Source organism: Panthera pardus, unplaced genomic scaffold (assembly GCF_024362965.1).
Source record: "Panthera pardus isolate Hobbes unplaced genomic scaffold, ASM2436296v1 HiC_scaffold_27, whole genome shotgun sequence".
Lineage (NCBI taxonomy): Eukaryota > Metazoa > Chordata > Mammalia > Carnivora > Felidae > Panthera > Panthera pardus.
Genome location: NW_026526843.1, coordinates 70,556,728 through 70,578,443, shown reverse-complemented (window position 1 = coordinate 70,578,443; position 21,716 = coordinate 70,556,728). Strand labels below are relative to the sequence as shown.

Here is a 21,716-nt window from a genome sequence, read left to right as displayed (position 1 = left end):
AGGGGTGCCTGATTTCTGGTCGTGGAGAGCACAGAGTTCTGATACTACAGACTGGGTAGCTGGGTGACACTATTTTCACTCCTTCTGCATCTGTGCATACACACCTACAGGACCACAACAATCAACCCCAGTAAGCTAAGCAGCACCATCTAGTGGAGAACAGAGCCATTGCACTAAGCCCTGCCCAACTGGGCCAACCTCACTCTTCAGGAACAACACAAGTCTCTTTGCCTGCTTAGTTTACAGACTATAAAGTGCTTCATAGTTTGACTTCTAGGGGAATCTGATATAATTTCAATCTTACTTAAGTCTACTGGTCCATCTATTCAATTTCTTTTCTTTCTTTTTTTATCCTTGAATACAGAAAGAGAAAAAATTTATTTTTATTTTCCATTTCTATTAAAAATATTATTTAATTTTTTCTACTTTTTTTACCTTTTTGTAAATTTTTCAAGTTCTTTTTTAATTTCATCATTTCATTTTATTCTATTTCATTGTATTCATTTTTTTCAAATTTTCAAGCATTTTTCTTTTCTTTCCTTTCTTTTCTTTCCTTTTTTCTCTAACCTATCAAGCTCCTTTCAACAACCAGACCAGAACACACCTAGGATCTAGCATCCTTTATTTGATTTTTTGTGTGTTTTTAATTTTTTAATTTTAATTTTTTTTTACCTTTTTAATTCCTTTTCTTCCTTCAAAATGATGAAATGAAGGAATTCACCCCAAAAGAAAGAACAGGGAGAAATGACAGCCAGGGACTTAATCAACACAGATACAAGAAAGATGTCTGAACCAGGATTTAGAATCACGATAATAAGAATACTAGCTGAGGTTGAAAACAGATTAGAATCCCTTTCCGCGGAGATTAAAGTTAGTCAGGATGAAAATAAAAATGTTGTAACTGAGCCTTAGTCTTGAATGGATGCCACAGTGTCAAGGACAGATGAGGCAGAGCAGCAAATAAGCAATATAGAAGACAAACTTATGGAGAACAATGGAGCAGAAAAAAAGAGGGAGACTGTTGTAGACTCTGTGTCCAATGTTCTCTCTTGTCTAGCAAGAGAGCAGGACACAGGATGAAAAAACAAGAGATTGCTAATGTCCAGGAAAAGACAAGAGCCCCAAATAAGAGTCCTTGCCCTGTGTTTATTAGGATAAGAAGGCTTACAAACATGGTGATGGACATGTGCAAAGAGACAATAAATCTGTGAACTTTAACTTGTGGTTGTGAGGGAAAGGGGTCCTGAAGACATTTGGGGTTAGGGGTTTGGACTAATACAAAGCAAAATGCTGATGCCAGGCAGTCAGGTGGAAGGTTGTTTATAGCGAACATGAGGCACCACCTCTGTTTATCTTAGCTAGCCTAGGGGATGAGACAGGTAGGACACGTGACCTCAGAGTTAACAAGGCACCTTTTCTTTTGTTAATCATCTCTGCTCTGGTCTACTTCACCTGTAGCACAGTGGTCTATAGCCCAATTTACCTGTTTACCTAACTTGGTCCTTCCTTCCTGTGAAAGCAGCATTCTGTTATAGTACTAAATTGTGGGGTGCTTCCACCCTGAATACTTAATCTTGTTTATTTCATATACCTATGTATTGGGTTCCTTTGTACCTCCCTATTCTTGATTGCCTTGTCTTTTTTACCCAAACTCAGATGTGAGCATCCAATGGTTTTGTACTTCTTTATGCCTTGTTAACCCATTGATGTAAGCCTGGGGGATTTGTAAGCTTATTCTCTACAGGAGACTAAGGCAAAGAGCATGATTTAAGAATTAGAGAAATCAGTGACTCATTAAAAAGGAACAACATCAGAATCACAGGAGTCTCAGAAGATGAAGACAGAGAAAAAGGGGTGGAAGGGTTATGTGAACAAATCATAGTGGAAAACTTTCCTAGCCTGGGGAACGACACAGACATCAAAATCCAGGAAGCACAGAGGACTGCCATTAGATTCAACAAAAACCGACCTTCATCAAGGCATATCATAGTCAAATTCACAAAATAGCCAGGCAAGTAAAGAATCTGAAAGCAGCAAGAGGAAAAAAGTCCTTAACCTACAAGGGAAGACACATCAGGTTTGCAGCAGACCTAGCCACAGAAACTTGGCAGACCAGAAAAGAGTGGCAGGATATATTCAATGCGTTGAATTGGAAAAATATGCAGCCACAAATTCTTTATCCATCAAGGCTTTCATTCAAAACAGAAGGAGAGATTCAGTTTCCCTGAGAAACAAAATTAAAGGAGTTCGTGACCACTAAACCAGCCCTGCAAGAACTTTTATGGGGGACTCTGAGAAGAGAAAAAGATGGAAGAAAAACGACCAAAAGCAACAAAGACTAGAAAGGACCAGAGAACACCACCAGAAAGTCAAACTCTACGGGCAACATAATGTCAATGAATTCATATCTTTCAGTACTCACTCTAAATGTCAATGGACTAAATGCCCCAATCAAATGACATAAGGCAACAGAATGGATAAGAAAACAAGATCCATCTAGCTGCTGTTTACAAGAGACCCATTTAAGACCTAAACACACTTTCAGATTAAAAGTAAGGGAATGGAGAACTATCTATCATAGTAATGGTCTCCAAAAGAAAGCTGGAGTAGCCAAACTTATATCAGACAATCTAGAGTTTAAAATAAAGACTGTAACAAGAGATGAAGAGGGGCATTATATGATAATTAAGGGGTCTATCCACCAAGAAGACCTAACAGTTGGAAACATTTATGTTCCAAATGTGGAAGAACCCAAATATATAAATCACTTAATCACAAACATAAAGAAACTCATTGATTATAATACCATAATAGGGACTTCAACACCCCACTTACAGCAATGGACAGATCATCTAAACAGAAAATCAACAAGGAAACAATGGCTTTGAATGACACACTGGACGAGATGGACTTAACAGATATATACAGAAGATTTCATCCTAAATCATCGGAATACACATTCCTCTCCAGTACATGTGGAACGTTCTCCAGAATAGACCACATACTGGGACACACATCAGCCCTCAGCAAGTAAAAAAAAAATTGAGATTATTCCGTGCATATTTTCAGACCACAAAGCTATGAAACTCGAAATCAACCACAAGAAAAAATTTGGAAAGATAAATAATTGGAGACTAAAGACCATCCTACTAAAGAATGAATGGGCTAACCAAGAAGTTAAGAGGAAGTTAAAATGGAAGCCAGTGAAAATGAAAATAACACAGCCCAAAACTTCTGGGACACAGCAAAGGCGGTCATAAGAGGGAAGTATATGGCAATCCAGGCCTTCCTAAAGAATGAAGAAAGGTCACAGAGACACAACCTAACCTTACACCTTGAAGAGCTGGAAAAAGAACAGCAAGTAAAACCCAAAAACAGCAGAAGAGAGGAAATAATAAAGACGAGAGCAGAAATCAATGTTATCAAAACCAAAAAAAAAAAAAAAAGAACAGATCCATGAAACCAGAAGTTGGTACCTTGAATGAATTAACAAAATTGATAAACCCCTATCAAGTTTGATCAAAAAGAAAAAGGAAAGGACCCAAATAAATAAAATCAAGAATGAGGGAGGAGAGATCACAACCAACATAGCAGAAATAAAAAAAAAATAAGAGAATATTATGAGCAATTATACGCCAATGAAATGGGAAAGCTGGAAGAAATGGACAAATTTCTAGAAACATATACACTATCAAAACTGAAACAGGAAGAAATAGAAAATTTGAACAGGCCCATAACCAGTAAAGAAATCAAATTAATAATCAAAAATCTGCCAAAAAACAAGCATCCAGGGCCAGATGGCTTTCCAGGGAAATTCTACCAAACATTTAAGGAAGAGTTGACACCTATTCTCTTGAAGCTGTTCCAAAAAATAGAGATGGAAGGAAAACTTCCAAACTCTTCCTATGAAGCCAGCATTACCTTGATTCCAAAACCAGAGACCCCAATAAACAGGAGAGCTACAGACCAATTTCCCTGATGAACATGGATGCAAAAATCCTCAACAAGATAATAGCCAACCAGATCCAACAATACATTAAAATTATTCACCTGGACCAAGTGGGATTTATACCTGGGTTGCAGGGCTGGTTCAATATCCGCAAAACAATCAATGTGATACATCACATAAATAAAAGGACAAGAACCACATGATCCTCTCAATAGATGCAGACAAAGCATTTGACAAAATACAGCATCCTTTCTTGATAAAAAACCCTCAAGAAAGTAGAGATAGAAGGGCTTTTACCTCAAGATCATACAAGCCGTATATGAAATACCCACTGCCAATGTCATCCTCAATGGGGAAAAACTGAGAGCTTTTCCCCTAAGGGCAGGAACAAGAAAGGGATGTCTACTCTCACCACTGTTACTCAACATAGTATTGGAAGCCTTAGCCTCAGCAATCAGACAACAGAAAGAAATAAAAGACATCCATATCATCCATGAGGAGGTCAAACTTTCACTCTTAACAGGTGACATGATATTCTATGTGGAAAACCCAAAAGATTCCACCAAAAAACTTCTAGGTTGATCCATGAATTCAACGAAGTGGCAGGATATAAAATCAATGCACAGAAATCGGTTGCATTCCTATACACAAATAATGAAGAAATAGAAGGAGAAATCAAGGAATCTATCCCATTTACAATTGCACCAAAACCCATAAAATACCTAGGAATAAATCTAATGAAAGAGATGAAAATCTATGTGATGAAAACTATAGAAAGCTTATGAAAGAAATTGAAGAAGACACACAAAAAAATGGAAAAATGTTCCATGCTCCTAGATAGGAAGAAAAAATATTGTTGAAATGTCAATACTACCCAAAGCAATCTACATATTGAATGCAATCCCTATCAAAGCAACATCAGCATTCTTAACAGAGCTAAAACAAATTATCCTAAAATTTGTATGGAACCAGAAAAGACCCCGAATAGCCAAAGCAGTCTTGAAAAAGAAAACCAAAGCAGGAGGCATCACAATCCCAGACTTCAAGATGTATTACAAGGTTGTAATCATCAAGACAGTATGGTACTGGCACAAAAACGGACACTCAGATCAACGAAACGGAATAGAGAACCCAGAAATGGACCACGAAACGTATGGCCAACTAATTGTTGACAAAGCAGGAAAGAATATCTAATGGAATGAAGACAGTCTCTTCAGCAAATGGTGCTGGGAAAACTGGACACCAACATGCAGAAAAATGAATCTGGACCACTCTTACACTGTACAAAAAAAATAAACTCAAAATGGATGAAAGACTGAAACGTAATACAGGAAGCCATCAAAATCCTCAAGGAGAAAGCAAACAAAAGCCTCTTTGACCTTAGCCATGGCAAGTTTTTACTCGACAGGTCTCCAGAGCCAAGGGAAACACAAGGAAAAATGAACTATTGGGACCTCATCAAAATAAAAAGCTTCTGCACAGCAAAGGAAACAGCAAAACTAAAAGGCAACCTATGGAATGGGAGTAGATATTTGCAAATGACATATCAGAATAAAGACTTAGTATCCAAAATCTATAGAGAACTTTTCTTTTTTTTTTTAATTTTTTTTAACGTTTATTTATTTTTGAGACAGAGAGAGACAGAGCATGAACGGGGGAGGGTCAGAGAGAGGGAGACACAGAATCTGAAACAGGCTCCAGGCTCTGAGCTGTCAGCACAGAGCCTGACGCGGGGCTCGAACTCATGGGCCACGAGATCATGACCTGAGCCGAAGTTGGCCACCCAACCGACAGAGCCACCCAGGCGCCCCTATAGAGAACTTTTCAAAGTCAACACCCCAAAACCAAATAATCCCATGAAGAAATGGGCAAAAGACATGAATAGACACTTCTCCAAAGAAGACATCCAGATGGCCAACCGACACATGAAAAATTGCTCAGTATTACTCATCATCCAGGAAACCACATTGAGATACCACCTCACGCCTGTCAGAATGGCTAACATTAACAACTCAGGCAACAACAGATGTTGGCGAGGATTTGGAGAAAGAGGATCTCTTTTGCACTGCTGGTGGGAATGCAAACTGGTGCAGCCACTCTGGGAAACAGTATGGAGGTTCCTCAAAAAATTAAAACTAGAACTACCCTCCGACCCAGCAATTGCACTACTAGGTATTTATCCAAGGGATATAGGTGTGCTATTTCAAAGGAACACAAGCACCCCAATGTTTATAGCAGCACTATTGACAATAGCCAAAGTATAGAAAGATCCCAAATGTCCATCAATGGATGAGTGGATAAAGAAGATGTGGTGTGTGTGTGTGTGTGTGTGTATACATATATATATATATATATATATATATATATATATATATATATACACATACACAATGGAGTATTACTCGGCAATCAAAAAGAATGAAATCTTACCATTTGCAACTATGTGGATAGAATTCGAGTGTATTATGGTAAGCGAAATTAGAGAAAGACAAATATATAACTTCATTCATATGAGCTCTGTAAGATAGAAAACAGGTGAACATAAGGGGAGGGAAGTAAACATAATATAAAAACAGGGAGGGGTACAAAACATAAGAGACTCTTAAATATAGAGAACAAACAGACGGTTGCTGGAGAGGTTGTGGGAGGGGGGATGGGCTAAATGGGTAAGGGGCTTAAGGAATCTACTCCTGAAATCATCGTTACCCCATGTGCTAACTAGCTTGGATGTAAGTTATAAGAAATAAATAATAGAAAAAAATAAAAATAAATTTTTAAAAAATTGAACAGAGATAACTTAGTTTAGTTATCTTACCTTAAATTATCTACGGTCCTTTGATAAGCTTCAGATGCTATGCCCAGCTCATGAAATCATATGGAGAATATTTTGTGTTAGAATATTATGTCCAGTTTTTTTTTTTGGGGGGGGGGGAAGAATGCAGCATAGGAGGATGCTGGGCACACCGCATCATGCTGATCACTTAGATTCCACCCACACCTGACTAAATAACCCAGAAAACTGACAGTAGACTAGCAGAACGGACTCTCCAGAGCCAAGCATAGACAAGAGGCCCACGGAAGAGGGTAGGAAGGGCAGAGAGGCGGTGCACGCTACATGGACTGTGGGAGGGAGCTGGGATGGCGTAGGAGCAGCCCGCCCAGCAAGGCAGAGCCCCCGAGTCTGATTTGCAAAAGCGGAGGGGCTGGACTGCATGAGTTCTGACAGCCAGCAGGACTTAACATCTGGAATGTTAAAAGTCAGCGGCGCTTTTCGGAGAGCGGAGAGGACACCGGGAGGGAGAAGTATTGAGCCCCGGAAGACAGCTCAGCTCAGCGGGGAACAAAGGCGCTGGCCTGTGCCATCTCCTTCGCCCACCCCCCAGCCAAAACCCCAAAGGGAACCAGTTTCTGTCACCAAACTTGATTGTACTGTGCAAACACCCAATGCTGTGCTTCTGTGGATCCATCCCTCCCACGGGTCTCCTGCCTCCCTCCCGGTGGTGCAGGTCCCCTCCCACAGGGGACCACCGATGGCAAGGTGAGTTAAGCCTGCCCCTCCCACCCCTGTGCACCTTGCAGATCCACCCCGGCTAATACACCATATCCCATAGAAGCAGCACCACAAGCCTGGCAGTGTGCAAGTAGCCCAGACCGGGGCCACACCACTCCACAGTGAGTCCTGTCCCGGGAGAGGGGAAAATAGAGTACACACCAGTCTGACTGTGACCCCAGCGGTGGGCTGGGGACAGACATCGGGTCTCACTGTGGCTCTGCCCACCAACACAAGTTACCCCAGACAGCACAGGGGAGGTGCCCTGCAGTTCCGCGCCACTCCAGGGACTATCCAAAATGATGAAATGGAAGAATTCTCCTCAAAAGAAACTCCAGGAAGTAGCGACAGCTAACGAATTGATCAAAAATGATTTAAGCAATATAACAGAGCATGAATTTAAAATAATAGTCATAAAATTAATTGCTGGGCTTGAAAAAAGTGTAGAAGACAGCAGAGAATCTATTGCTACAGAGATCAAGGGACTCAGAAACAGTCAGGTGGAGCTAAAAAATGCTATAAATGAGTTGCAAAATAAAATAGAGGCGACCACAGCTCGTATTGAAGAGGCAGAGGAGAGAACAGGTGAATTAGAAACTAAAATTATAGAAAAAAAGGAAGCTGAGAAAAAGAGAGGTAAAAAAATCCAGGAGTATGAGGGGAGAATTAGATAACTAAGTGATGCAGTCAAATGGAAAAATATCTGTATAATATGGATTCCAGAGGAGGAAGAGAGAGAGAGAAAGGGGCTGAAGGTGTACTTAAACAAATCATAGCTGAGAACTTCCCTGAACTGGGGAAGGGAAAAGGCATTGAAATCCAAGAGGCACAGAGAACTCCCTTCAGATGTAACCTGAATCGATCTTCTACATGACATATCATAGTGAAATGGGCAAAATACAAGGATAAAGAGAAAATTCTGAAAACAGCTAAGGATAAATGCACTCTAACATATAAAGGGAGACTGATAAGACTAGTGACGGATCTATCTACTGAAACTTGGCAGGCCAGAGAGGAATGGCAGGAAATCTTCAATGTGATGAGCAGAAAAAATATGCAGCCGAGAATCCTTTATCCAGCAAGTCTGTCATTTAGAATAGAAGGAGAGATAAAGGTCTTCCCAAACAAACAAAAACTGAAGGAATTCATCACCACTAAACCATCCCTACAAGAGATCCTAAGGGGGATTCTGTGAGTGAAATATTGCAAGGACCACAAAGTACCAGAGACATCATTACAAGCATGAAACCTTACAGACATCACAATGACTCTAAACCCATATCTTTCAATAATAACACTGAGTGTAAATGGACTAAATGTTCCAACCAAAAGACATAGGGTATCAGAATGGATAAAAAAACAAGACCCATCTATTTGCTGTCTACAAGAGACTCATTTTAGACCTGAGGACACCTTCAGATTGAAAGTGAGGGGATGGAGAACTATCTATCATGCTACTGGAACTCAAAGCTGGAGTAGCCATACTTATATCAGAAAAAGTAGACTTTAAATTAAAGGCTGTAACAAAAGATGAAGAAGGGCATTATATAATAATTACAGGGTCTATCCTTCAGGAAGAGCTAACAATTATAAATGTCTATGTGCTGAATATGGAAGCCCCCAAGTATATAAAACAATTAATCACAAACATAAGCAACCTTATTGATTAGAATGTGGTAATTGCAGGGACTTTAATACTCCACTTACAACAATGGATAGATCATCTAGACACAAGATCAATAAAGAAACAAGGGCCCTGAATGATACATTGGATCAGATGAACTTGACACATATATTTAGAACTCTGCATCCCAAAGCAACAGAATATACTTTCTTCTCGAGTGCACATGGAACATTCTCCAAGATAGATCACATACTGGGTCACAAAACAGCCCTTCATAAGTATACAAGAATTGAAATCATACCATGCACACTTTCAGACCACAATGCTATGAAGCTTGAAATCAACCATAGGAAAAAGTCTGGAAAACCTCCAAAAGCATGGAGATTAAAGAACACCCTACTAAAGAATGAATGGGTCAACCAGGCAATTAGAGAAGAAATTAAGAAATATATGGAAACAAATGAAATTGAAAAGACAACAATCCAAATGCTTTGGGATGCACCGAAGGCAGTCCTGAGAGGAAAATACATTGCAATCTAGGCCCATCTCAAGAAACAAGAAAAATCCCAAATACAAAATCTAACAGCACACCTAAAGGAACTAGAAGCAGAACAGCAAAGACACCCCAAACCCAGCAGAAGAAGAGAAATAATAAAGATCAGAGAAGAAATAAACAATATAGAATCTAAAAAAAATGATAGAGCAGATCAATGAAACCAAGAGTTGGTTTTTTGAAAAAAATAAAATTGATAAACCTCTAGCCAGGCTTCTCAAAAAGAAAAGGGAGATAAAATCGTGAATGAAAATGGAATTATAACAACCAATCCCTCAGAAATATAAGCAATTATCAGGGAATACTGTGAAAAATTACATGCCAATAATCTGGACAACCTGGAAGAAATGGACAAATTCCTAAACACCCACACAATCCCAAAACTCAAACAGGAAGAAATAGAAAGCTTGAGCAGAGCCATAAGCAGCGAAGAAATTGAATCAGTTATCAAAAATCTCCCAACAAATAAGAGTTCAGGACCAGATGGCTTCCCAGGAGAATTCTACCAGACATTTAAAGCAGAAGTAATACCTATCCTTCTCAAGCTATTCCAAAAAATAGAAAGGGAAGGAAAACTTCCAGACTCATTCTATGAAGCCAGTGTTACTTTGATTCCTAAACCAGACAGAGACCCAGTAAAAAAAGAGAACTACAGGCCAATATCCCTGATGAATATGGATGCAAAAATTCTCAATAAGATACTAGCAAATCGAATTCAACAGCATATAAAAAGAATTATTCACCATGATCAAGTGGGATTCATTCCTGGGCTGCAGGGCTTGTTCAGCATTTGCAGATCAATCAATGTGATACATCACATTAATAAAAGGAAAGAAAAGAACCATATGATCCTGTCAATTGATGCAGAAGAAGCATTTGACAAAAGTCAGCATCCTTTCTTAATAAAAACCCTTGAGAAAGTCGGGATAGAAGGAACATACTTAAACATCATAAAAGCCATTTATGAAAAGCCCACAGCTAATATCATCGTCAATGGGGAAAAACTGAGAGCTTTTTCCCTGAGATCAGGAACACGACAGGGATATCCACTCTCACCGCTGTTGTTTAACATAGTGTTGGAAGTTCTAGCATGAGCAATCAGACAACAAAAGGAAATCAAAGGCATCAAAATTGGCAAAGATGAAGTCAAGCTTTCACTTTTTGCAGATGACATGATACTGTACATGGAAAATCCGATAGACTCCGCCAAAAGTCTGCTAGAACTGATACATGAATTCAGCAAAGTCACAGGAAACAAAATCAATGTACAGAAATCAGTGGCATTCTTATACGGTAATAATGAAGCAACAGAAAGACAAATAAAGAAACCGATCCCATTCACAATTGCACCAAGAAGCATAAAATACCTAGGAATAAACCTAACCAAAGATGTAAAAGATCTGTATGCTGAAAACTATAGAAAGCTTATGAAGGAAATTGAAGAACATAGAAAGAAATGGAAAAACATGCCATGCTTGTGGATTGGAAGAATAAATATTGTTAAAATGTCAATACTACCCAAAGCTATCTACACATTCAATGCAATCCCAATCAAAATAGCACCAGCATTCTTCTCCAAGCTAGAACAAGCAATCCTAAAATTTGTATGGAACCACAAAAGACCCCGAATAGCCAAAGTAATTTTGAAGAAGACCAAAGCAGGAGGCATCACAATCCCAGCCTTTAGCCTCTACTACAAAGCTGTAATCATCAAGACAGCATGTTATTGGCACACAAAGACACATAGACCAATGGAATAGAATAGAAACCCCAAAATTAGACCCACAAAATATGGCCAACTAATCTTTGACAAAGCAGGAAAGAATATCCAATGGAAAAAAGACAGTCTCTTTAACAAATGGTGCTGGGAGAACTGGACAGCAACATGCAGAAGGATGAAACTAAACCACTTTCTTACACCATTCACAAAAACAAACTCAAAATGGATAAAGGACCTGAATGTGAGACAGGAAACCATCAAAACTCTAGGGGAGAAAGCAGAGAAAAACCTCTCTTACCTCAGCCGTAGCAATTTCTTACTTGACACATCCCCAAAGGCAAGGGAATTAAAAGCAAAAATGAACTATTGGGACCTCATGAAGATAAAAAGCTTCTGCACTACAAATGAAACAATCAACAAAACTAAAAGGCAACCAACGGAATGGGAAAAGATATTTGCAAATGACACATCGGACAAAGGACTAGTATCCAAAATCTATAAAGAGCTCACCAAACTCCACACCCGAAAAACAAATAAGCCAGTGAAGAAATGGGCAGAAAACATGAATAGACACTTCTCTAAAGAAGACATCCAGGTGGCCAAGAGGCACATGAAAAGATGCTCAACGTCGCTCCTCATCAGGGAAATACAAATCAAAACCACACTCAGATACCACCTCACGCAAGTCAGAGTGGCTAAAATGAAGAAATCAGGAGACTATAGATGCTGGTGAGGATGTGGAGAAACGGGAACCCTCTTGCACTGTTGGTGGGAATGCAAACTGGTGCAGCCGCCCTGGAAAACAGTGCAGAGCTTCCTCAAAAAATTAAAAAAAAAAAATTAAAAATAGATCTACCTTATGACCAGCAATAGCACTGCTAGGAATTTACCCAAGGGATACAGGAGTGCTGATGCATAGGGGCACTTGTACCCCAAAGTTTATAGTAGCAATGTCAACAGGAGCCAAATTATGGAAGGAGCCTAAATGTCTATCAACTGAGGAATGGATAAAGAAATTGTGGTTTATATACACAATGGAGTACTACATGGCAATGAGAAAGAATGAAATATGGCCTTTTGTAGCAACGTGGATGGAACTGGAGAGTGTTATGCTAAGTGAAATATGTCATACAGAGAAAAACAGATACCATATGTTTTCACTCTTATGTGGATCCTGAGAAAGTTAATAGAAGACCATGGAGGAAGGGAAGGAAAATAAAAAGAGGTTAGAGTGGGAGGGAGCCAAAACATAGGAGACTCTTAAGAACTGAGAACAAACTGAGGGTTGATGGGGCCTGGGAGGGAGGGTAGGGTGGGTGACTGGTATTGAGGAGGGCACCTGTTGGGATGAGCACTGGGTGTTGTATGGAAACCAATTTGACAATAAATTTCATATTTAAAAAAAAAGGATATTATGTCCATTTTGTGGAAGAAATGGTCCATAGCTTTCAACAAATTCTTAAATAGGTTTTTAAACTAGAAAAGATTAAGAATCACTGTTTTAGAGGTTCAGTGGGAAAAGGAAGTCTTTACGAATTAGAGTAGATCATCTGGTATCCTAGATGATTGACTCTTAAGGAGTGTGAGAGGAAAGGAGGAAGAGTATGGGCAGAGAAAAATTAAATCATATGATTAATACAGAAACCTATCTTCATAAAATCAATGTTAAAGTATAGGTATTATGTATTTTGAGGACTGTAAGAATCCAGGCTACATAGAAATCTGTGTAATAAACTATCTCGTGATACAGATCAAATATATTTATGATCTTTATGGTTGTATATTATTTTTTTAGATCTTTTTTCCAGAGCCTCTGTGTGCTGGGTTACTGTATACTTCCCTTGACAGTGGCAATGCTGGTTTGTCGGTTGGTGCTTTTGGCCGAACAAGGACCAATAAACTTCATGGTCCGGCTTTTTGTGGTGATCGTGATGTTTGCATGGTCTATAGTAGGTAAGAATGTATTTATCTCTACAATGGCAAAACATACAAGGACAGGAGTTAAGAAATGAAGACCAGATGAGGAGCAATGTAACTCCTAAGTCATACATGGGTGATATGATTCTTGCCAGTGTCATCCATGGAACCCTCTTCTCTGAGTAGGCATTTGATAGGGGTGATGTCCACCTTATGAAGATTGGGTATCTAGATTTTTGAGATGTAGATAGTCACACCCTTTTTTTTTAAATTATTAAATAATATATAGGATTGGGAATGGAGATTACACTAGACCTAGCTCAGTTCCTGGCATGTAGGAGGCATAGGTGACTTGAGAAATGACTTGGGACTTTTCCTGTGAAATTCATCATAATAAAAATAGTAGCTTGCATATACAGATTGCTTATTACAGACCAAGCACTGTTGTGAGGCTATGTATGCATTATCTCACTTAACCCTCACAACAGCCCTAATAAATAAAAACAATATATATTAGTCCTATTTTTACAGATGAGGAACAGACACAGAGAGGTTAAACAACATGCCCTAGGACACATAACTAGTGAATAAGGGAATTAAGTTTAAAACCCAAGCAGATCTCACACCTCTTTAGAAGTGTACTAAACGATCTCCCAGTATAGGTTGTTAGGTATCATTATATAGTACTTTTATGCTTCAGTAGAACATTCTGCTAACAATTAGGAAGAGCCTGTAGCAGTGGCAGTAAATGCCAAGTGCTCATTAGTTTTGCCTTCCTAAAATTCTCTTAAAATTCTACCTTCAGCTACAAGGTAGCTTCTTGTTTCATGGGATAGACAGATTGCTTAATATTTTTAAGTGCATTATCATGTCTTTGCTCTGGACCATGATTAAAATCCAAGAAGTAATCCAAAAGTAAGGTCCAAGAGTGATAGAATTGATACTGCAGAGACTGTATATTAAGCTCGAGTGCTTTACCCATGGGAGAACTCCTCATTCCCTCACATAGAATCTGATAATTTACCCTATATGTAGTTCTAAATACCCAGTGTCCAGGCTCATAGCAGTTCAGAAAGTAGAATCTTAGAAGGGAGAGAGGCTCCTGTAAACATTCCATTTTTTAATTCAGCAAGTATTTCTTAAGCACAAACTCTGTGTCAGGCATTGTGCTAACCATGGTCTCCATCCTCAGAGTTCATAACTTAGTGGAGCAGCCAGACATGTAAACACTTAAGGGCAATAGGCATCCAAGGTGGAAGATGGAAGTCTGTGCAGGGCATGGTGAGGACACAGAGGAGGTATGTGGGCAGATCTGCCTGGGGTGGCAGGATAACAGATGGTTGTTCAGGAAAGATTTCCATGAAAGGGGGTCATTAATAAGTAAAAATATGAGTCTCCTTTCCTGGGTGGACAAGAGGGACAGCATCATAAAGAGCTGGTAACTTAAAAATAAGAACAGTTACCTAGCACAGCAGTATGAAGTCATTTGCCACAGGAGCAACTAACCTTAGACATCTTTGTAATAAGCCTACTCATCACAGTTCAGTAACTTCTGAGAAAAGAGTAGGAAACCCCTTTTAGAAAGGTTTTCATGTAAAATGGTTGAAATCTTAATACTAGAAACTAGTAGCTCTCAACTGTCTGGGAAACTATGCTTCAAAATGCCTTTTTCTCTGAGGATATCAAATATAACTGAACTTTTAGTATAATTCTATGTTCCAGACTATGCCAAGCACATTCAAGTTTAGTAGATGTTAGTGGTTGTGACAATCTTATTATATTAAAGGTTCCATTTTGTTTTGTTTGTTTTGTTTAGCCTCTACAGCTTTTCTTGCCGATAGCCAGCCTCCAAACCGCAAAGCCCTCGCCATTTATCCTGTTTTCTTGTTCTATTTTGTCATCAGTTGGATGATTCTCACCTTCACTCCTCAGTAAATCAGGAAATGGAAATTAAAAACCAGTGAATTGAAAGCTCGTCTGAAAGATGCAATTTACCATTGAGCTTTGCCTGTGGCCCTCTTTTGTCTAATTTTGGAGATATTTTGAGATGAAAGGGGAGCCATAAAGCACCATCACCATTTATGTAAGGAACTGGTGTTTGAAAGATTGTCCTTTTCCTCTTAATGTCATTTCTTGAAAATACATAGTATACACAGTATAGTGCTGCCTTAAGGCATGATAGGGTCACTGTGGTCCATTTGCGTGACAACCAATGATTTGGAAAGCACATGGATACATCCTGCAAGTTGAGTAGAATTAGTAACTGTATTTTCAGTTTTGAGAATACCAGTTCAGGTGCAGCTCTTAAATACATTGCCTTATGACTATTAGAATATGCCTCTCTCTTCATAAATAAGAATCGATAGTCTGTATCCATTTCCTTTTATTTCTCTCTTAGGCTTAAAAAGGCAATGACAGAGGTTAGGAAGGGGGTTCATAACTGGGTATGAGAAAACATGCATCATGCATCAACCAGTGTTCAGATTTTGACAGGGGAAAATTCTACACTTGTTGCTTTTTTAAAAAGCAAAGGACAGCTAAAGAATTGGCTTCTTTAGTCTTTCCATATAGTCACCTTTCTGCCATGCTTAACAGCACCTCAGTGACACTCTAATTTTTAATCTTACCCCCCTAGCTCTGAATATGCAAACTGTTCACAGTTACCATATAATTACTCTAATTTTTAATCTTACCCCCCTAACTCTGAATATGCAAACTGTTCACAGTTACCATATTATTTTCCTTTGATTAAAGCTCTCTGTGGACCAGTGCTTGAACTTATCCAGGTGGAAGACCTCAGAAATTTAAATTGATAGGTCCTTCATGCATATTATCACGTGGGCACTTTGTTCTTAATAGTAGGAGGTAGTTTGGATACAGCATAGCTCTAAACAATTATTCTGCATAGTCTGGCCTCTAACTAGAAAGTAAAGCTAAATCAGAAGCCTGCACTTAACCATGTGAACATGGAGGGATTTAGTGTTCTGATGGCTGGTTCACAAAACAGCTAGATGCTTAGAGCATGACGTAGGATGAGTTGGGTTTACAGCTGCCACCTTTTCATAGTGGGCTTAGCAGTTTTTTCATTAGATGTGCTTCTCAGATTGGGGAATAGCAATTTATTTTCTTGGTTTTAGACTTTATTTGTAAAGCTAATTAACTCTTCTTTAGACAAGTACTTTTTTTGCATGTGTGCACCTGCTTGTATTCTCAGCTATTTATACACACAAGTGTGAGGGCTTTTCAGGAAGCAGAGTGTCTGGAAAGCCTGATTTCTAAGCTAAACTGGGCTCCTTTCAGGTAATATGAGCTACTGCCTTCTATAAATTGCACATTGAAGAACTCTTAATAGACAAAAGATTAGGAGTCAGCAGACAGCATCCACTGTATATACAGTTACTTATAAAGATAGGAATTTATTCCACATTTTTTCTTTATCATGGAATTTAAATATTTATTCATTTTGTATCTAAAGACTATCTACACATAGATATATAATTTTAAAAACGTATTTTCTCCATTCTCAGCTTAACTAAGAACAATACTAGGACAAATGTGTTCTTGGAGTGATATTAAATTACAGAGCGTTACAAAGTTGGTTCCCTCTGTCCCAGCCTTGTCCAGAGTTTTTGTTTATATCTTTATTTCAGCTTCCCTTCTAAATTTTAAAATAAATCTTGTGAGCACAAAGCCAATGTTTCAGTCTTGAAGTGGTAAAGAAAATATTTTGAAACTGTTTCTGACTGGTCCAAAAATATCATCCATTTCCATTGTCTGAAATTTTCTAACTTCTTACCAAAAACATCTTTCTTCCAAAGTTATTTCATACTCTGTCCCAATGGTTATAGTGTAAAATTAAAAAAAAAAATAATCATGTTTCTCAAAAGGGAATTATCTGCTGGATTTTATTCAGGCTAAATATTTTGGTCAGAAATTTTTAGGGCCACAACTGGAGTAGGGGTTGTGTGTGTGTGTGTGGGGGGGGGGGGGGGGTTATACATATTGGGTGTTAAGGCAGCTTGTTCTGTCTATTAACCTGTTGCTCTTTGGTGACTTGAAGAATGGTTTTATTTGATTTAAATGAAAGTGGGTAAAATGGAGATTATGTTTCTCAAAATGAATGATCAGTTTTGTGGCATAAATTATATTTTCTTAATATATGAAAAAAAAGTGCATTGCTTTCTGTGGCAGAAGACCTGATTATCTGGAAGTTGTAACCCTCAACACAGCTTTCCCTGATTTGCTGCAAAGGCACATGGCTAATTATAGAAAGAAAGACTAGAATAGAAGGGGATTTTAACAAAGGAAACCCTGTTCCAAGAATTGGGAAGTTTCATGCTTTAGATGAAACTCAAGTGTGTGAGCATCATTACCAAATGTGGTGGATCATTGCCAAGTGTGGTGCATCACTACTGTCGTGGCTTATCATTTGCTGCTCTTGCCTCTGAGATTGAGCCTCCACTGTCATATTCTTTAGCAATAGGAAGGGTAAAGACTGGATTTAATCGCTGTTCAGATTATAAAAACTCAACTGATGCAAATGTATTTGTGCCATGTAGTCGTAAATGTCAGTCATACCATTAATTTTCAAGTCTTTTGCATCTTAAAAGGCTTATTACATGAATTCAATTGGATCTTTTTATTGTGATGGGGGTTTTGTTTTGTTGGGCAAGGTGGGCTTGTCACAGAGCATGGGACTGGTAAGCATTTAACTGTTTACTATATTTGTCTTTTTATAAATATTCCCCAGATGTGGTGAGAAGGTTAGCAAGACTGTATATGAAGATTTAATTGTATACTTCTTATAAGCTAACTACTTACTGTACCTGGACTTCCTGTTTATTCCTGGAGATGAAAATGAAAATCTCCTGTCATTTGAAATCTTTGGGTAACATCAAATCATTGAAATTTATCTGAATGCTATCATGATATGATCAGACATCCATTGCATGCAGCTGTTCTATTCCATGTAAAATACTGACATTGTTATTCTTTATTAGACTGTTAATTTCTGAGACAATTTGGATAGAAATAAATGTGTGAATGTTAATATATGTAAATTAGAAATACTTTTCTAGATTCTGTGGGCTTTTATTGAAAGTAAAGAATTTCTAGTGATTTACTCAGGCCATAGGATGGCCATATAATAATAATAACAGTAATATTACTACTAATAATGGTTAACATTTATTGGACACTTACATTGTGCCAGGCAATATTCTATTTTTTTAAGAATTTTTTTATAACAGCTTTGTTGAGATATACTTTACCAAATTCACCCTTTTAAAGTGTTATACAATTCAGTGATTTTTCAGTATTTTCACATAATTGTGTAATTATCACCACTCTCATCTTAGAACATTTTCATCACTTCACAGTAAAATCCCATATCCAGTAGCAGTCACTTCCTCTCCCACTTCTCCCCAGCCTCTGGCAATCACCAGTATGCTTTCTGTCTCTGTGGATTTGGCCAGGCACTATCATTAAGTGCATTTTATATATCTCCTTTAATCCTTAACATAAAATGCTACAGTTCTTATTTTACAAGTAGAAAATTGAGTCACAGAAAGTTAAGTAAATTGTCCAAGGGCATGCAGTAAATTGATTTAAAATAGGAAAACGTGGGGTGCCTGGGTGGCTCAGTCGGTTAAGCATCTGACTACTGCTCAGGTCATGATCTCATAGCTCATGAGTTCGAGCTCTATCTTAGGCTCAGTGCTGACAGCTCAGAGTCTGGAGCCTGCTATGGATTCTGTGTCCTCCTCTCTCTCTGCCCCTCCCCTCTTCACGCTCTTTCTGTCTCTCAAAAAATAAATCAACATTATAAAATTTTAAAAAATAAAGTAGGAAAACACCATAGATGGGAGCATAGTAGGACCAGTTTTGAATTGCATTGTTATGTACATGAAATGAATGTACCCCTTTCCCAGGGTATGCTCCCTGTCATTAACCATTATACCCTACAACTGACTAGAGATAGATAACTCATTCTTTTTTTCCCCTGAGTAATAGAACACTATATTAGCATCTGAGAAAAACACAAGAGCAGGTGTACATTGGAGTTAGGTTTGCTGCCCCCTGCACCTTGAATCCCTTTTCTCTCCCTTCTCCCCACCAGCACACACACCCCTCCCCCAAATTCCCAAAGTCTTAAGAGTCAAAGGGACTTCTGCCTCTTTCATTTTAAATCTTCCATAGGGATGTTTAATGCATCAAAATTTAATCTGTTTATTCAGGTGTTTATAGTCCTCAGATGCATCTAGTCACCTATAGTACCATTTATATTTCTAAGACTTCAGAAAGCAGTACTGTGAGAATAAAATCCTTTTTTTATTTTGGTTAAACTAGGTGGGGAAAATAACAGTAAGGGCATTGCCTTAATGAAGTCAGTGGTTCTGCCTGGTAGGACGTGGCCACATGCTGCTATTGCTCACTCTGTTCTCTTTATTTCAGAACTTTTTAAACTATGCCATCACTGCTGGTAATTTCTTGGTCCTCTTTAGTACTCCATTTCAATCCTGATCTTTCCTATAAATAATGAACCTGTGGAAATAATAAATCTGTAAAATGATTTGTGAATGTTAAATGTGCAAATAAAAACACTGGAAAAGGAGATTTTGTATGTGCCTCTTCTTGTACTGAAAGATGCAGAGATATTTGCTGCATACTATTTTCAGATAGTAATATATTATCATCAGACAATATTGAATGCTATGTAGGATTGCACAGGAAGCAAGTTAGTAAGAGAAATCACATTTATTGAGCAAATAATATATACCAAGTGTTAATATTAGCTACTTTATAAACAGTATCTCTAATCACAACAGCCTTTTGAGGTTGGTGGTATTATCCTTATCTCAACATTTTGGAACCTGGGAACTTGGGAAGGTTAAATAAATTGCCTAAAGTCACAACACAACCAGGGTTCAAACTCTGGTTTTATGACTCCATAGTCTTCTATATTGGTTCTTTGCCATCATACCTACCCACTTAAAGTAAGCTGCGTCAATCAGGTACCTTAATAACATGGTGAGAAACTGGGTTTTCACACATCTTCTGGGAACTATACCTGTTTCTGCTTTCAATTTGCAATCTACTTGGAGAAACTGAACTCACCATCCCTACACACTAATAGTTGAAATGCATTGTGGTTCTTATTTTTGGTGCCACATAAGATCTCAGAATGAGCAGTAAGAACAGGAATACATCTGTGACATATTGGGAGAATTTGTATCATCCAAGATGGGGGTGGGGTGTGGCATTCCAGATGGTAGAGAATACTTATGAACAAAGGTGAGGGAGCAGGCAAGTCTAAAGCCATCTGTGTGCACATGTGCAAGTGTGTCACATCCTGTACATAATCACAATGCTTTGTGAAATTTTTCTAGCTGCCTTTATTTCACTTTGCAAGGTAGATAAAGCTTCTAAGCTTATACCTAAGGAAATAAGCTCAGGTAAGTGAAGTGATAGGCCTTGAATGATAAAGCCAGTCTCAAGAACACAATTGGAAAGTTGTTCTTCATGTTAATATTGATCCTTTTCTAATGATAACTCACATACTGAAGTGAATTCAACTGACTTTGGAAAATAAAGTTGGTTGGATAAGATGAGACCAAATTATTGAGGGTAGATACTGAAAAGTCATGAGTAGGTCATACTGTGGTAGGAAATAGGATGTTTTCAAAAGTTCTGGAGCAGGGGAGTTTTTTGAAGAAAGTTACCTTAATGGAATAAATGAGGACCTTGAAAACTTGGATTATGAGTAGGGTAGAGAAGAAAGGAATGCCAATATATTTCTAACCATGGGCCTTGAAGAATGGTATGTGTTTGAGAATAGGTACTGAGTTTGACCATCAAAGCGATCATATCCTAAAGACAACTGGAAATACAAGTGAATTGTAAAAATCATAGCTAGGAATGTAAATTTGATCTTGTAGATGTGATGCATGTTGAGAGAATGTATTGTTTCAGTCTTGTCGACAAGTGTAGTTGCTGAAGGGAAGGCCTGATTAAGAATCAGAAAGATGAGAAGGAAGAAATGAAACTATTACTTATGTGCCACAGATTTCTACATGGTACCTTCGTATTACACTAACCTTTTGAGGGAATTTCCTTCATTTTTACAGAGGAAGAAGCATTTTGGATTCAGTAAGTGGCAAAGTTGGAATGTGAACACAGCTCCATCTTAACTCAAAAGTGTATGTACTTCTGCTATGCTCTGCTACCCTTACAGAAAGTTTTATACTCTGAAAGTCTAAGAATGAGTGTCTTGCAAAAAGTAGGTGTTCAGGAAATGTGTTGAATTAGTTAAAAGAAAAATAGGCAGTAAATAGGTATTACATGCTGAGTGTGGGGGCATGATGAGAAATAAGAATTGAAAAAATATATTTGGCTAGAAGGCTG

The 21,716-nt window shown here is 38.2% G+C and overlaps 1 protein-coding gene across 2 annotated transcripts in view; it reads left to right on the top strand.

The window, feature by feature from the left end:
• YIPF6 (Yip1 domain family member 6) overlaps positions 1–19,926 on the top strand; it is a 42,560-nt gene extending 22,634 nt beyond the window's left edge. For both annotated transcript variants that reach the window (XM_019428587.2, XM_019428588.2), the window contains exons 6-7: positions 13,192–13,349; positions 15,130–19,926. In XM_019428587.2, coding sequence (XP_019284132.1) covers positions 13,192–13,349; positions 15,130–15,248 — 277 coding nt within the window. In that variant the 3' untranslated portion in view covers positions 15,249–19,926. The remainder of the gene's footprint in view (positions 1–13,191; positions 13,350–15,129) is intronic.
• Positions 19,927–21,716: the final 1,790 nt, after the last annotated feature.